Source organism: Xenopus tropicalis, chromosome 10 (genome assembly GCF_000004195.4).
Source record: "Xenopus tropicalis strain Nigerian chromosome 10, UCB_Xtro_10.0, whole genome shotgun sequence".
NCBI lineage: Eukaryota > Metazoa > Chordata > Amphibia > Anura > Pipidae > Xenopus > Xenopus tropicalis.
In genome coordinates this window covers 32,002,720-32,021,143 of record NC_030686.2, presented here as the reverse complement: position 1 = coordinate 32,021,143, position 18,424 = coordinate 32,002,720, and the positions used below count along the sequence as shown (strand labels likewise).

At 39.1% G+C, this 18,424-nt stretch overlaps 1 protein-coding gene and 1 long non-coding RNA gene across 4 annotated transcripts in view; one reads left to right on the top strand and one right to left on the bottom strand.

Moving 5' to 3' along the window:
- Positions 1–6,936, top strand: part of sdk2 (sidekick cell adhesion molecule 2) — a 347,374-nt gene extending 340,438 nt beyond the window's left edge. For all 3 annotated transcript variants that reach the window (XM_031894269.1, XM_031894268.1, XM_031894270.1), the window contains 2 exons: positions 317–443; positions 5,469–6,936. In XM_031894269.1, coding sequence (XP_031750129.1) covers positions 317–443; positions 5,469–5,819 — 478 coding nt within the window. In that variant the 3' untranslated portion in view covers positions 5,820–6,936. The remainder of the gene's footprint in view (positions 1–316; positions 444–5,468) is intronic.
- On the bottom strand, positions 377–17,718 carry LOC116407941. Its single transcript, XR_004220627.1, has 3 exons — positions 17,677–17,718; positions 3,867–4,003; positions 377–463 (listed from the first exon to the last, which is right to left on the bottom strand). It is a non-coding gene; the product is annotated as an uncharacterized LOC116407941 (long non-coding RNA).
- Positions 17,719–18,424: the final 706 nt, after the last annotated feature.

Below are 18,424 nucleotides of genomic sequence, written 5' to 3'. Positions count from 1 at the left end.
AAAATGGTGTGTTTATAAATACATGTTCATTATAATAATAATAAGATTTTCTAAAGAGTCAACATCATTCTACAGTGATGTACAATAAATATATGCATTGAACATACAGATTTATATACAAAGCAACCAATTACTGATACAAGAGATAAAGAGGGTCCTGCACCATATTTGTCATATTTCCATCTGCCTTTCATAACCTTTATTCTCCATATTTGGGTTCGCCATGTTCATTGTATTAACTGAGCCAGCAGGATGTGTCCAGAAAAAGGCTTCACAAAATGAATCCTGGTTTATTTTTCCCTATATTTCCCTCCAGGTCTCCCCCTCGACCTAGTCCTGGGAGTCTCCATTATTCAGATGAGGATGTGACCAAATACAATGACCTTATACCCACAGAGAGTGGCAGCCTAACAGAGAAACCCTCAGAGGTGTCGGACTCCCAGGTAAGAGAAATGCACACAACCTAGAGAAAGGTAGCCAGGAGAAACATAAGTATCTTCATAGTTCTACAACATCATCAAAGTCACAATGCAGTTAGTATTTATTTTACCATGACATCTATAACAGCAATAGATTCAGTCTCAGTGGGGATCTGGGTTGACAAAGCAATTTGGTTACAGTGTCTAGTGATTGACAGGGAGAAGGAGAGAGAACAAAGTCGAATTTCTTGCGTCCTGAAATGATCCCTAGTGATTATATATATGCTGTGTGTTTCCCAACACATCTACCTTGTGACTCTAGCCTGCAAGGTACATTCAGGGGGAGCTTACTTAAAATAACAGAAAGGATACAGGTTATGTATGTTTTACTGGCAAGGTTAACTGGGGTGAAAGACCCATACCCAAAAAACCTAAACCTCTGAAAAATAATTCAGCTCAGTTTTCCTCTTTATATGGCAGCCAAGGGTATATTCTGCCATATGAAGAGGATATATGCTACTACTGTACAGTCAGTAGAAAATACTAATATCTGGAGGACACCATATTTATAAAATACCTATAGATATACGTAAAATATGCTGTGGCTATATGGGTGAGTTTTAAAGACCACAATATCTGCATATTTTATTTTCCCTTTGTATTTGTCTACTTGCTTTACTATCTTTAGATTCGATGAAGCGATACTGGCCAGGTTTACTAGGGTGAAAGACCCAGCCCCAAAAAACCTAAAGGCCAAGATGCAATTTTGCTTAGTTAGTTTGTATCTTTAAATTTATGTAGTGCCAGTTTTGCTCTGTCAATGACACAACTTCTGCATCTGAATGTTTGGGTACCATTTTCATTACTATTAGGGTGAAGACACACAGAGCTGCTTAGTAGAAGCTACTTGTCACGGCTACTAAATACCAGAAAATACCCTGCCATAGACAATTGCCTCTGCAAAAAAAACCACATAGAGACAATTATCAATAAATAATCAGCATTGTCTAATTTAGAAGCTGTTACTAGTAGCTCTATGTGTCTTCACCCTTAGAAAGCTGCGTTAGAGTGGCATTAGGGCAGCTGAGGGTGGGTTTGGACCCCAACATTGCAGCTGGCTGCTGTATAATGCTGTATTCTAACTTTGCACCCTCTCCAGATCAAGGCAAAATAAAATGCTAGCCCATGTCATGAACGATTGTTGGTTTGTATACTCCCAGCAACAAGAAAGTTATTCCTCGTAAAACCTCACCTTAGCATTCACAAACAATTCTGTCATTGGTATTCACTAGTGTGGCCACAGCCATAAGGAACCCAGCCAAACATTTCTAATGGATTTCTTGTGGCATACCAGTGGCACTAGAAACTTGCCTGTTTGGCCCCAGACGTAGAATCATAAACAAGTTGATTAAGTTTCTCTCACGTCATAGAAGTTATTGAGATCCACTGAGAAATACTTGGAGAGCCCCAGGGATTTACTTTTGGCATGTCTTACTGGGTTCTGGTCAAGTTTTTATTGTACTTTGATATAAAGTTTCAAGCAATAGCTCACAGATATTGTATCCATCTTGCACTGTGTATCTTTGTAGCCAAAGTTGCTTTGTCAGTTCCTGGGCTCTTTGGTTTCTCTGTACGGATACCAGAACTCTTTATTAGAACATGGATATCTGCTGACTGAACCCTTAATAAATGCAGATTCCCTCTCCTAAGACACTTACAATATGTGAGAGTGTTTATACATTACATATATTATCACATTTTTGGAAATGTAGTGTGGTAACGTAGCTCATACATTATTTTGCTAATTATATAAATATACAGCTATAAAGGAGAACTAAAGTTTCTATCACAGGGGGCTACCAAATGTAAGCCTCCTCCCAGTAATTGTAATAGCTTACCTGATACCCTGTGTCAGTGCTTCTGGAGTATTTCTGCAGAAGTTTTTAGATAGATGTAATAGATAAAAATTATAAAACTTCATCTAAATACAATCTAAATGACCCACTCTGGGGCATACTTATTAAAGGTGGCTACGTATGTACCCTGTGCCCAATAATTCAGCCCAGTTTTCCTCTTTATATGGCAGCCAAGGGTATATTCTGCCATATGAAGAGGATATATGCTACTGTACAGTCAGTAGAAAATACTAATATCTGGAGGACACCATATTTATAAAATACCTATAGATATACGTAAAATATGCTGTGGCCATATGGGCGAGTTTTAAAAAACACTATCTGCATATTTTATTTTCCCTTTGTATTTGTCTACTTGCTTTATTATCTTTGGATTCGAAGTAGCGATACTGACAGTTTTAGACTTCTCCTTAATAATAACTGACAATGGCAAACTTTCTCTCATCTTCATTTCCAAATAATTCCCAACAGAGAGGCCTCTGGCAGTCTCTTATTCATATAAACAGGGAGGCACTGCAGTCAGTCACTTTGCCTGTCCCAAGATGACATTTTAAGAATTAAGGGCCACCCCCTGGGGTCTTAGGATTCACAGTGCACACAAACAAGCCAAGGCACACATACATGCTAGGCCCCATCAGCCAATGAATGGACAGAGTTCTGTCTTTTTCTCCCATACTACTTCCTGTTACAGTCAGAGCTGCATTATTTCCTGTCAGCTGATCTCTGAGGGAGCACACAGCCCATCGCTAAATGGCGGCTCAAGAGAAAGGATGTAAAAGGGCAATATTTACTGATATATATATTCCAGTTTGCCGAGAGTTGGTTAAGGGTTTATTCTGAGGGTATAGTTTTCCTTTAAAGGGGCAATATTTTCAGCATTGGTTCAAGGAATAGGGCTTGTGCTGGACATACTATTGCTTTAATTAGGAAATATCTATGTTTTTTGTTACTGCTTATATTAAACATAGGCAAAAATGTTCCGCACAAGACCTGTTTATTAATACAAGACCCCTTTAATACTAGTTGAACGACAGATATTGCCTTGTAGGAAACACATTTCTCCAGCAATATTTATGGGTATAGTGCCCCTTAAGAGAAACAAAGTTCTTCTTATAAATAATGATATATACATTTATTTACCCTTTAGTTTATGATATCTGCCTAGGGGGTCATATATACGTTTATTTACCCTTTAGTTTATGATATCTGCCTAGGTCTGTGTATACAGCCAAGGGGTCATATATACGTTTATTTTTTTCATAACCTATTTTGAACAGTTGGAATGCAAGGGTAAATACATTTGTATGGTGTGGCAGCCATGAATTCTCCCTGTGGTATTGTCACACACCCAGCTGATATGTAATTTGCAAAATAATAATGCTGCCAGCACAGAGGCGGCCATTGTCACAAAGCGCTCCAAGTGAAAGGCAATCTTTTGAGGTCACAGGGAGTTTTCCTGTGTAACAGAACATGTTACAGGGTGTAGCTGGAATAAAGGCTTTGATACACCAAAGACAATACAAAAACTGACCTTGTAAATGAAGTTGCTTGATAAAGAAAACATAGGAGACTCTGCAGGTTGGAATCCTGTTCAGCTGATGTTTCTTTTTGTACACGGAACGGCCAGTATGATGGCTGCTTTTCACTATACAGCCTCTATTTTCACTCCTTAATAAATATTAGAGATATAATATTAAGGATTTAATATTTATTAACACTATTAAAATAAAGAGTACTTTTTTTTTTTTTACTTCTTAATATATACTTGGAATTAGTATTTACTCATTAATAAAAATCCCTGGGAAAATCATACACAAGTGAGAGCTTGCCTGCCCACTCACAATAACCAGCACGTGTAAAGAAAATATTTAACTCTGCAGACAACCAACTTTCAGAACTGGCTGTGCCCAGTATAAAATTCCATTACTGTAGGAGCCTCGCATTCCCTGAACTTGAAAGGATCAGGCCGCACCTTTGCCAACACAAATATTCTCTCTGCTAGAATCCTTAGTGTACAGCACATTCTGCCTGCTGCTTTCTCTATGCAAGTATCTGCTTGTAGTGTTTACAGCAACTTTTCCCACTCTCAGAGAGACTTGTATGCTCTATGTTATCGAATACAAAGGAATACATCATAGTTAATTCAGGCAATTCCTAGTTTGCATCGGCCTGTCCAAGGCAGGCTAAACCTTCAAGAATAGTTGCTAAATATTTTTGCAGTTTATGGGCAGATATGAAGGGAAAGGGGTTCAAGTCCATGCAGGAAGCTTGTTGCCACCAACTAGGTAATTGGGAAAGTCCATGTTTCATACAGATGGGGAGCATGTATAGGAATTTTGTGAGTTTAGGATGGTATGAACAGGACCATAATAAATTCCCAATCCCCAGTTGTAGTGCCCCATGGTCCCTTGCCCTTGTCCCTGTGTTGATAATGTGACTGAGCAGTAAATACATGGGTGTTTACTTGTTATCATAAGAAGGTTCTTTCACTGAATCATCCCAGGCTGCTCTTGGTTCTTTAATCCTAGGTTTCTTTGGCATTTTAAAACTAGCAGCATTATGTACTTCTACAACCACCTACACTACACCACACCCCATTCTGGGTACAGTTGCAGGCAGTTAAACACCAACACCATTCAGGATCTGGTTAAAGCAGGGATCCTTTAATCTAAATTAATTACCTTGCTGCCCATTAACAGTGCAATACACAATAAAAATGTAAAGGATAAGTAGACCTCTAATAATGATAATAATAATGTGCTATTATAAGCACATTTTGCAATTTTATCTTTCTTTTAAGATTCAAAGATATTAAGGGAAATGTCAAGTCAAGTCATTGTCCTTCTGGTTAAAAAAGGTGCGAGAACAAGTTATTTGAGGTTTCTAATATTTTTCTTAATCAGAAGAACATCAGGCCAGCCATCTTTCTTTCACCTGACAAATTCCTCAAGTAGATCAAGGTTGGAAATTGCATTCACTTATTTTAAAGGTTTACTTATCCTTTAATAGGCTGATGGCCTGGTTTGTTTCCTAACATTTCAGTTAATTGTAGTTTGGGCCCAGCAAGGCACAGTAGACTGTCTTGGTATGGCTGAAGGGATTTCTGTAATAATATTTTTTTTCTTTCGTTAAGGGGAGTGACAGTGAATATGAAGTGGACCAGAATCAGCAGAAAACCCATTCATTCGTTAACCATTACATCAGTGACCCCACCTACTACAACTCATGGAGACGCCAGCAGAAAGGCATATCACGAGCCCACGCTTACAACTACAGTGAGAATGAACCTGAGGATAGCGATCACTGTATCATCCCCAACAGCAACAGCAGCCACCAGGGAAGCCTTTATAGGCCAAAGGCAAGCCGGACTCCCACACCCCAGCAGTCTCACAGTCTCCCTTCCCAAAATCCCATTTACCGCCCCCCGAGCAGCCTTGCCCCAGCGGCACGTGCACCTATTGCTGGATTTTCATCCTTTGTTTGATGCAAAAAAAGATTCCATCACTTTATTGTTGTTTCTTTGCATTTGAAAAGAAACATAAATATATATATATAATTATAGATATGATGTATGTATGTATTACATGCATATACATACATATTATATATAAACATGAAGAAAGGGGAGCCAAGAGGATAATTTGGGAGACAATCAGTTGTGATTTGGAATCTCCTTTTGCTGCTTCAGTTACGTGTATTATTCCAAAGGTATTCGGTGCAAAACTGATCAAATGCGACGAACGCACACACAGAAAAAATCCTTATTATGGAGACGCTCTCTTTACTAAGAGCATAAAAACTGCCAAAGTTGAATATTCTACAGTTCAAATACAGTGTGTATGTTATGTGAATTACATTGGAAAGATGTCTAATTATGATACCAAACAAATGGACCATTGGTGCATAACCTCCATTTTGAAAGCAGGATTGGTGCCAACTCTGAACTTCCAGTGTGGAACTGGTTAAAGGGGTATATATATTCACAAAGTCACTCCATCTAGGGTTCAAAGAGGAGTTAATACTTCTTGGGAGCAGAATCCACAGAACAAGCTGAAGAAGGGCCCATCTATTAAATATAACAAAGGGGAGCTCTCTCCTGCGGCACCTCTAGGAACAATCTACACTACAAATGTAAGAGTTCCTTCTATAACATGAAGCAGAAAAAGTTAAACCCCATATTTAATTCAGTGGCTATTGTTGAGGTCATTTATTGTGGAGTGAAGACCTTTAAGTCTACAACAGAATATATTTTTGGACCTTAGTTACAAGATAAAGTAAGACCTGACTCTTTTTGTTTGTGTTGGTCTTTTTTATACAAATTTTATTTCCTATGTTTTGCATAACAATTATGAGAGTGTGATGTGTGTAAAAAAGATATCAAGTCAACCCCCCTCCCCTTGTTCCTTAGTTTATTGCACCTAACCAATCCATAGCCGGTTCACCTGGGATACCTGCGGGTGAGTGGTTATATTCAATCAGAATAGCAGAAATAAAGGATAAATATCTATTTAAGCATTTAATATGTCACAAAAGCACACTGCTACTGTATATGGGAACATTTTGTAATATTGACAAATAAATGTAAAGTATCTGTGCCTTGATAGAATTGAGGGTGGTTGAAATGAAATAGATACTTTTTCAGCAGATATGAGAAAATATGTGTTGGCGGTTGCCAACTCATGCCTTTAATAAGTCATAGCATCCATATGACGTATGAACGGAAAACTCCCACTTAGATTTGTAACTTGCTTTCTGGACTCTTCCCAAGCTGTAGGTGGTTCATCAAGATGTCTGCTCTGAAAGTAGGGAAAGCAAAGAGATATTGTATCTCCAAAGCTGAGAAATAGCACCTCATCTTAGCCATTGTTTATCTTTAAAATGATTATAAAAGGCAAAATATCAAAGGAACCAGGGTTTTATTGCGGAGCATGCTGGAAGTTGTTGTTTAAAACAGCCAAGGCACCTCAAGTCTGGCATGTCTGACTTCTCTTTTTATGCTCCGTTACCAGAAGAGGAAAACACAAATGGCATCGTAGGCAAAGATACCACTGCCCAAGAATGTATAGTGACCTATCAGCAGTTAGGTTTTTACTGACATGGCACTGTTTGAATAATAAAATCAAACATCTTATTTTTAGTCAACAGACTGGGACAAGCCCTTCCTGCATTAGTGATGGACAATAGGCTGATTTCCTTGGCTTGGTTTATTATTTATTGAGCATTCCAAGATACTATTTTTTGATGAGAGAGGAAATCAAGTCATAGCAGTACTGTAAGGTTACTAGATGCACTTTGCAGAATCTCAGATGGACTGCAGTCATACCTATAAACTTATATATGTATATATATTACTATATAGTGTATTACTGGGTAAGAAGGTTATTTCTGCACACAGCACATCTGAAATTCCCATTTTAGATTCTCCTAACATCTTGCTCAGTTTTATTCTGTGAATATGAACTGTGGCAGGAACCGAGCTGTTGGTTTCCTGCAACCTTCCAGTGTCAGCAAATACAAAGGGGATTGTGAGCACTTTAGAGCCAAGTGAAACTTACCTAGAATGGAAGTGTAAAGGTCCCCATACACGGGGCTATTCTAGCTGCCAATATCGGTCCCTTAGACCGATTCGATCGGGCATGTTAAAAAATCTAGTCGGATCGGGAACCGCATCGGCTCGTTGATGCGGTCCCTGGACCGACTTTGCTTATACCCAGGCCCCCAGGGCCAAACGATCAAATTAGCCTGGATTCTCCCGATCCGCCAAGCGAGCAGATCTGAAGGTGTATGGGCACCTCTGTGTGGATATAACTATCTGTTTCACACAGACTGTATCCTAACCTTAGCAGATTCTCAGATTCCACATTCCCAAGATACAGGGTTGATGAGTAATATCTCCCTAAGGAAGCCGGTAGGTCTATTTTTACAGGTAGAGAAATAGTAGTGACTACACTGGACTGTGTATAAAGGCAAAGAAACACAGAGCTACTTAGTAGCAGCTACTTATCATAGCTACTAATTCCCAGGATATACCCTGCTATAGACAATACTGAGAATTGCCTCACACGTAGAGACAATTTTCTGTAAATATCTGAATTGTCTGTTTTTGTAGCTGTGACAAGTAGCTGCTACTAGTAGCTCCATGTGTCTTCACCCTAACAGGTTGGGTGTGTTGAGGACAGCAAGATGGCCTTAGCAATTGTAGGTAAAATCTGGACCATTTTAGAGGGGCCTTCTTGCTTACCTTAAGGTGCTATCAAGGCAAGTGGCAACAAGCCATCTTCAAAGGCAAAGGGTTCCAGGCAGCATTATGGGCCAGTCGTGCTTTGACACTACAATCTGCAGAAGGACCACAAAACCCCTGCCCATGTTTATATTTAGTATTTCACATTACTAAAATTGTATTTTTGTGTCATTGTATATTCAGGTCCCAGTTCTAAGCTGAATAACATTTATTTTTCTATTAAAATGTATAATGGCGAAAAGATGGGAACTATTTATGTGCACAAATAAAACAGATGCTTTAGATGTTTTGTGGTTAATAAATGGGTTCCCCCTTGGCCTGGCACAGGATGTGGGGATAGAATGTAAGATTTGTGTCGCCTATAGACGTGCAAGTTATGTCAGTCAGTGACTGTAATGATATTACAAGGGCAGGATGGATGCTAAATACTGCTGACAATGTAGGCCTAAATATAATCGTGTGAGTATTAAATTGCTTTTATAGGAGTGCCCACATCTCAAATCTCTGAGTAAGTGTGTGAATATTCCCTACAGTGAATTAGAATGGTTGTGTTGAATGTAGCTGGCCCCAAAGAACTGAGGAATGAAGGGAATCTAGCACTTATGTCCCTTAGGCTGTGCTGAACCAGAATTGCAGTTAAGGGATAATCACTTTCTTATGCAGCTTTTTGTCCATCAGCTCTGCAGTTTGGTATTTCAGTAGCAGTCTGGTTGCTATGGTCGTTTGTATTCACCCTAACAACGAGGCAGTGGTTGTATTGAGGGACTAAAATATGAATAGGCAAGGGTCTATAGGAAGATTAGTAATATAAAGTAACAATAAAAGTGTAGCTTCATTTGGAAGACCGGTTGTCCTTAATGTATGGGGCACAGGCAGGCATCCCACATAGCTGGGGCCTCAGTAAACTCTGCAGAAAACCAAACAAATCAGTGTGAGGGCTCTGAAAAGGGAATTGCTCTCCCTCCAAAGCCAGGGCCTTAATCTTTGGATTCGTAGAGGTGTCTACAGCTCCCCTGTCATATCAGATATTAAAGGTAAAGTATCACCATAAATAAACAGTGCAACTGTAGCTTTTTATGGTTTTAACATTAATATCACAGAATCTGGAAATGGGTCCAGTGTTATTTTATTTTGTTGCCCACCACCTTCACTTACAGATATATGAAAACCATTCTTGTTAATTAGGGCTGCCCAAAATGTGAAATATAATATGCAAATTTGACTCAAACATGCACGGTGTGCCTTATCCAATATCACAAACACATACCCTCCGATTCCACATATTTGGACACAGGTGGAACAGTCCCAATGCACAGACTAAAATGGATGAACAGGGACATTGTCATATACATAGTTGGTTTGGTTATAGCTTGGTGTGCACCTAGCCAATCAGTGCTGGGGTTTAAAACAATATTTTCCAACCAGGATCATTGTGAGTTATGCTAACAAGATGGGTCGCTAAAACATCCTTTATTAAAGGGCATCTATTGAATATAACCACTACAGAGACATTTCTGCAACCCAACTCATAAGCTCTGTTATTACTGGAAGGACAGGTCTACTGTGCAAATTACTACTACAGTATCATCAGATAAGGAAGGTTCCTTGTGCCTGTAGGGGATCTAACGGACTTATTTAAATACATATTTTTAAAAGACAAACTATTATTTTCAGCAATAACGATGCTACTATAGGCACCATCTCTCCCTACTATACCTGCTATCCCACAGCCCCAGTCCCTTCCCAGAGGCTATTATCCCCCCACTGTTACTATAGGCACCATCTCTCCCTACTATACCTGCTATCCCACAGCCCCAGTCCCTTCCCAGAGGCTATTATCCCCCCACTGCTGCTATAGGCACCATCTCTCCCTACTATACCTGCTATCCCACAGCCACAGTCCCTTCCCAGAGGCTATTATCCCCCCACTGCTACTATAGGCACCATCTCTCCCTACTATACCTGCTATCCCACAGCCCCAGTCCCTTCCCAGAGGCTATTATCCCCCCACTGCTACTATAGGCACCATCTCTCCCTACTATACCTGCTATCCCACAGCCACAGTCCCTTCCCAGAGGCTATTATCCCCCCACTGCTACTATAGGCACCATCTCTCCCTACTATACCTGCTATCCCACAGCCCCAGTCCCTTCCCAGAGGCTATTATCCCACTGCTACTATAGGCACCATCTCTCCCTACTATACCTGCTATCCCACAGCCACAGTCCCTTCCCAGAGGCTATTATCCCCCCACTGCTACTATAGGCACCATCTCTCCCTACTATACCTGCTATCCCACAGCCCCAGTCCCTTCCCAGAGGCTATTATCCCACTGCTACCATAGGCACCATCTCTCCCTACTATACCTGCTATCCCACAGCCCCAGTCCCTTCCCAGAGGCTATTATCCCCCCACTGCTACTATAGGCACCATCTCTCCCTACTATACCTGCTATCCCACAGCCACAGTCCCTTCCCAGAGGCTATTATCCCCCCACTGCTACTATAGGCACCATCTCTCCCTACTATACCTGCTATCCCCCAGCCACAGTTCACAGTAGGGTTGCCACCTTTTCGGCTTTAGCAATCCCAGGCAGGGGGCAGGCACGTTGGGGTGACGTTGGGGTGGTTCAGTGATGCCAGGGAGTGGGGGCTATGATGTGGCAACTGGCCAATTGCCGCGTCAGTGTAGTAGACTCCTGTCTGGTTTTCCTAATGTGGAAAACCAGACAGGCAGTTTTGACAGGACAGGTGGCAACCCTAACTATAGGCCCCCAGTAGTTGCAGGGCCCAGGGCAGTTGTTTCTACTTAGACCCACACAAAGGAAGCTTTTTCTACTACCTGAGAAAACTAATACTCATCTGGTCACACAATTATTTAAGAGAACCTTCAATCCATTATTTATTCAAGGAAATTACTTTGCTTCAGAAGACCAAATAAAAGGCTATGCATTGCTTTTAAGTTTATAATTCCTAAAATTATGACTTGGTGATGCTTTCCCTTACCAGAACCCATTCTAATAAAAAACGTTATTTAAATTATTTCTTTCATTTACCAATGTGTTGGGTTTAAACTGATAATAATCAAAAATGTTTGTTTTTTTTTTTTTAATAAAAAAAGTTTTAAAAAAAACTTCTGTTTCTAAGAAAGTTTTATTAATATTGTCGGATATTCCATTCAATTATGATAGCTTTGTTTTTCCATTCTCTGTGGTTTCGGAAGACTTTGGAATCTTACTGTATATTAGCAACCTAAAAATCCGGCAAAGTGTAACTGTATGGTGTAACAAATGGTACAATGCGTGTTGGGTGCAGTTCTACCCAATTAGACCTGAGCTGATCTCTAATGTCATTATTATCCCTACTGAGACACAGTCTTAACTAAAATGGCAGATTAAGGCATTTTGTAAAACTCTTTGTTAATTTCTTAATAAATTAACACCAGCTTCATAACTCTTATATGTAAACCCAGTAGAATTTCCTAATCTCTGAGCCATATATTCAAGTGGCTCTAAGAAGATATCATTGAAGGAAATCCATCTGAACAATAAAATGCAAAATATGCAGCTTTCAAAACTAGTACAGGTACTAATAACAAACTACAGTTTTATTTCACATAACTAGCAGTTCCTGGCCCTGATCAAATAATGAGATAATGATGATCTGTATTTAAAAAATGTCAGATATTTGTTGTTTATCAGATATGTCCATACTAAATCCTGGTCCAACAATGTTTTAGTCCCCTGAGTAAATAAGGTACCTGGCACATACAAGGTACAAATCCATGCACAGGTAAGGGATCTATTATACAGAAATCTAATATTCAGAAAGTTCCAAAATATAGCAATTCTATTTATTATACTGTCCATTTTTTAATGGAGAAGCCAGGTTGAATAGAGAATGCCAGTTTGCCATGGATTGGTGCCCATCTTCTATTACAAAAAAAATCCCATCCTCCACACCACCAACATTAATGGAAATCAAACGCAGAGTGGAAAGCAACAAGTTGTTTGAATCAAACATTGCCCGACTGCAAAACAGGACCCCACACTTCCTGCAAATATGGGCCCCATGGGAAATGTTAGCCTCAACCCCCTAGACCAATAGGACCACAGGTGTTTAGCAATTTAACAATACCATAGAAACGGAACCTTCAAAGCGATATAAATGGTGAACTGATCTCCTACCTACCCTTACCCCCATCTCCTTTCTCTATCTTTTTATGCTTTACTTTTCAAGAATGTATGTAAACCATTGAAATGCTTTTTCAATAAAAAAATTCAAGTTACAAAAAAAAAAAAAAAATCCCAACCTAGGGTACTTTGCTGGAAAGCACAGTACCATGTTTGTCTTCCAGGTGTTTCTTGCGTGGGCTTGGATTGGGAACATGCACAAATACACAACTTTTAAGAATGCAGGTTCTCTAAGGGTGAAGACACACGGAGCTACTTAGTAGCAGCTACTTGTCGTGGCTACTAAAACAGACAATGCTGATCATTTACTGATAACTGTCTCTACGTGTGTTTAGCAGAGGCAATTTTCAGTATTGTCTATGGAAGGGGATTTTCTGGGGTTTAGTAGCTGTGACAAGTAGCTGCTACTAAGTAGCTCTGTGTGTCTTTGCCCTAAGTACCCAGCTGAAATCAATGAGCTGAAATAAGCATGATTTGGGATTCAGATTACTGGGGGATGCTAAACAAATAGCCAACATAGTTTATATCATATTAAGTAGCCTATTAAAGAATATTACCAAACTGGAATATATATATATATATATATATCAGTAAATATTGCCCTTTTACATCCTTTCCCTTGAGCCGCCATTTAGTGATGGGATGTGTGCTCCCTCAGAGATCAGCTGACAGGAAACAATGCAGCTCTGACTGTAACAGGAAGTAGTATGGAAGCAAAAGACAGAACTGTCTATTAATGGCTAATGAGACCTAACATATATGGTCCCAGTGACAGCCCTTAGTACTTAAAATTTTCTATTTAGCATTATCCAATGGCACATACTACAATAAAGTATGCTTTGTATGAAGCAGAGTTTAAATCAATCAAATACACAATGCACACCTACTAACCACAAAAAGGCAACAAATGGTATGTTGAACATATAGTGCTCTTTATATGGAAAATATTCACAAAACAGTTAATACTATTACAGGTATCGGACCCCTTATCCGGAAACCAGTTATCCTGAAAGCTCCGAATTACGGAATGCCCGTCTCCCATAGACTCCATTTTAATCAAATAATTCAGAATTTTAAAACTGATTTCCTTTTTCTATGTAGAAATAAAACAGAACCTTGTAATTGATCCCAACTAAGATATAATTAATCCTTATTGGATGCAAAACAATCCTATTGGGTTTAATTAATGTTTTATTGATTTTTTATTAGACTTAAGGTATTGAGATCCAAATTACGGAAAGACCCCTTATCCGGAATACCCTTGGTCCCGAGCATTCTGGATAATGGGTCCTATACCTGTACAATGCATAATATACAGACCACCAGTTGGATGAAATGTAATACACCCTTTTTTTCCTTTTTGCCATCTTTGTTTTAAAGCCAGCTATTTCTGCTTTAGCAGTTGTGGTGTGCCCTCCAAAACTATTTGTTTGAATTATGAAGCAGAGTTTCACATACAGCAGTGATCCCCAACCAGTTGTTCGTGAGCAACATGTTGCTCCCCAACCCCTTAGATGTTGCTCCCAGTGGCCTCAAAGCAGGTGTTTATCTTTGAATTTCTGGCTTGGAGGCAAGTTTTGATTGCATAAAACCCAGTGTAAAGCCAAACAGAGCCTCCTATAGGCGGCTGCCAGTCCACATAGGAGCTACCAAATAGCCAATTATAGCTCTTATTTGTACCCCCTATGCTTGGGTTGCTCCCCAACACTTTTTCCATTTGAATGTGGCTCACAGGTATAAAAAGTTGGGGATCCCTGACATACAGTATGATCTGTTTTATCCAATATATTTTTATAGAGACTTACATTGTTCGAGGATATAGTTTCCCTTTAAAAACACAATTTAACTGTGAATTTGCAACATAGCTATTCATCTTGCTGTGTACCACAGTGCTACATATATAAGCACATAATACTTGGGATATGAACAGGACTCATTCTGAATGGGACTGTATCCCCTTTGGAGCACTGCATGGTTTCATTAATAAAACTTTGAACATAATGCCAGACTTGTCATATCTAAAACTCATGCTGGCTGCCCAGACCAACTATGCATTATATAAATGCCAGCCATTAACGATTCAGCTTGTGTATAAAAATATTTATGAATGTAAGGCAATTACACAGTATGTTGTGTTCCTAGTTATTTATTTCAGCCAGAATATGGCAGGGGCACAAAAACATGCAGTTCTGAGATAGATGATCTCACTGGCTGTTTAGGTACAGACTGTGCCCTTTCACAACTAGAAAATGTCAGACTGGCTGCTTGTAATTGTTACCTACAATCTCTAGCTGACTTATACTAGGCAAGATTTACTGTACCCTGAAATATTCATAACTATGAAAAAATCAATTATCTATTTCCAAAATTAGAACATCCAATTCCCATTGATGTCTATGGTGTCTTTGTAGATCTGACTACGATATATAGTATATCTTACTAATTTTGATTCTGGAATTGCAGAACTTCAATCACCAAATCATTCACAAATCAAGGGGATTGTCAATTAGCTCTTTTTAACTTTATGGTTCCTTACACAGGTTTCACCCTGCACCCAGTATTTTAATAAATATGCTCTTTAGTTTCACCATGCCCCTAGAAAAGTTCAGGAGAAAATTTCTTAGAAGGGTAGTTCACCTACCTAAATTAACTTTCAGTATGATGAAGATATTGATATTCTGCTGAAGTTGGTCTTCATTTCTTAATTTTATAGTTTTTTTTAGTTATTAAGCATTTTTGTTCAGCAGCTCTCCAGTTAGCAGCTATATGGTTGCTAGGGTCTTATTTACCCTAGCAATCAAGCAGTGGTTTAAAAGTAAAAAAGGAATACAAATAGGAGTGGGCCTGCATTCTCTTGCGTTTTTATGCGTATTTCGGCTATACGTGCCTGCACCGGTGCGTATCTTATTCATTCCGGTGCAGGCACAGGTAGGAGGTGGATGGCGGTATTTTCGGAAAGAGGTTTTCAGCTTGCCGAAAATATACGCCAGATGCTTCGTCTGACATTAACCTAAAGGTTTCACAGGCAGATTTCAGCTGCCGATTTAGGTCCTTCACGGGCTTATGAGCCCGTGTCTGGGCACCCCTGACAAGCCTACTCAACCAATATCTGGCCTAAAATTGGCCAGATCTCAATCAGGCTGGTTTGATTTTCTCGTCTGATCGGTAACCACATCGACCATTGATGTGGCTCTCTGTCCGGTGCCCATATACCCATTGTTTTAATTTGATCATTTGGCCCTAGCCACCTTATATGGGCATAATGGAAGAGGATCAGCTCATTTGGTGAGGTCTTAACATGTATGGCCACCAATTAATTAAAGGTAACAGTAAGAATAAAATTGTAGCCTCACAGAGTAATAGTTTTTTGGCTGCAGGGGTCAGTGACCCCCATTTGAAAGCTGAAAAGATACAAAAGACTAAGGTAGATAATTCCAAAACAATAAATAATCCAAACGAACTGCAAAGTTACTAGGAATAGGGCATTTTATAGCATACTAAAAGTTAAAGACAAACCACCCCATGTGAGGGATACAAGAAAATCATTGAATGCTGAGGGGGGGTAAGCAGCATAACATACTTCTCAATTATGGAGAAACATATACTTCTTGCTTGTCTGTGCAAGATGCACTGTCTGACATTTCTTATTTTTATGGTCTGTCCTAAACCCCCCCCCATTCCCTTAAACTGGCTAATAACATTTGTACTGACACGTGTTTGCATAGTGATAGGCAAGATAAGCACTAAGGCAGCCGGCAAAGCCTGAAGGTATAACAGAAATTGTGCTTTTCCCTCAATGTAATGCAGATTTTTGTTGGCCCACAGCCAATATTTTACAGGTGTCAGGTGAGAATCCACCTGCTTCCACTTATTCCAGGATTGTTATCATTGCAATGTGTTTTTCTTCACCATATTTAGAACATGCAAAATAACACAGGGCATGTTAGTAGGAAAATCACTTCAATTTGCAGACACAATAAGACACTGATTGGAGGTACAGCTTGCCACATAAATAGGAAAAGGGATATATATCACAGAATTGCTCTACAGGTTTGTGTAATAAATACCTATAGGTAAAGTCTGACGTGGCCACAGTAAACCTTGACCACTACAGTGGAATTACTGCATGTGGTTCAATGTAAGTAAATGGAAACAGATGCATTTAAGCACGTAAGCAGCTAATTACTGTTTTAATTCAGATGTTTAAGTTACATAAAAGTGTAAGAAAGCCTAAAAAAAAGTGCAACCAAATATTTATGGAAATTGATGATCTATTTTACTGTGTTAGTCTGGATAAACGGGTGGAGGCAATATATGTTTAAAAAGCTACCAATTATTTCTGGGAGGAACTCACCTAAGGACTCTCTTCTTTTTAATCAAACGTAGCATGTATATGTTATATATAGAAATATAAACAAGTGTTATTAATTATGGGTCCATTCAAGAAATTATTATATTTTGGTTCGGAGACCAAGCCTTGCCGTACTTTGGACTTTTCACATTTTAACTTAGTATGTAAATATGTGGAATAAACAGAAATTAGAACAATTGTTATTAACTATGGGTCCGAATAAGTCCCTATAGCCCTGTTAATATAGTGAAATGTTTTTCTGCAATAGACAATAAAATGTAGATAATTAATTTTCTGAGACAAAAAGAAACAGATTTTTTTAATTGTCCCATTCAAAATAGTTAACAAAAATTGCTATCCTGTAGTTATAGGATTCTTAAACTGTTTTAAAACCTGTGGGACCCACAGGTTGGTGGGTTTGGGATGACCTATGGCCCCCAGATGTGGGTTACTGGAGGGAGGCAGGGCATAGGCGGATTTTCATTAAGGTTAGTGGGGGGGGGGGCTAAGCCTCCCCAAACCTGTTTGGCACCTTAAAAATTAACAAAAATAAATACCTCACTCCGTTTCTGCACTGTCCTGGAAAGCTTCTGTTCTGGCAAGCTCCGGTTCTGCTTTAATCAGCTGTACTCTGATTGGATCTTTCTTGTTGTGGATTTTCCAATCAGAGCACAGCTTTCTTGACAGACAGTAAAACTGACCAATCAAGGCACAGATGCAGACAGGGCTCATTGCAAACTGAAGGCATTGCAGAACTACACAGGTACTATACACAGGCGCTATACAGTTCTAAAGGCTGAATCACTAGTTGAAATTAAATAGTTTTTTGTCACCTGACATCTATAATATCCCTATCCCTAAGTTAACTCTTTCCCCCTGAAAAAGCTTGTTGTGCTTTTATATACTTGTTGTTTTTTGCACTATTTTTTTTTTTAGTTTTGGGGTGGTTCACTTTTAAGTTAACTTTTAGTATGTTATAGATTGGCCTATTCCTAGCAATTTTGCAATTGGTCTTCCTAATTAAATTATTTTTATAGTTCTTGAATAATTTGCCTTTCTTTTCTGCCTCTTTCCAGCTTTCAAATGGGGGTCACTGACCCCGGCAACCAAAAAGTATTTCTCTGCAAGGCTACAGTTTTATTATTACTTATTTTTCCATGCAGGCCACTTAACTATTCATATTCCCATCTCTTGTTTAAACAAATACCTGGTTGCTAGGGTAAATAAGACCCTAGCAACCAGCTAGGATTAAGAAGGTACTCCCTGTAGTCTAGAATTACTGGACTAAAACAGGGAAATACAAAA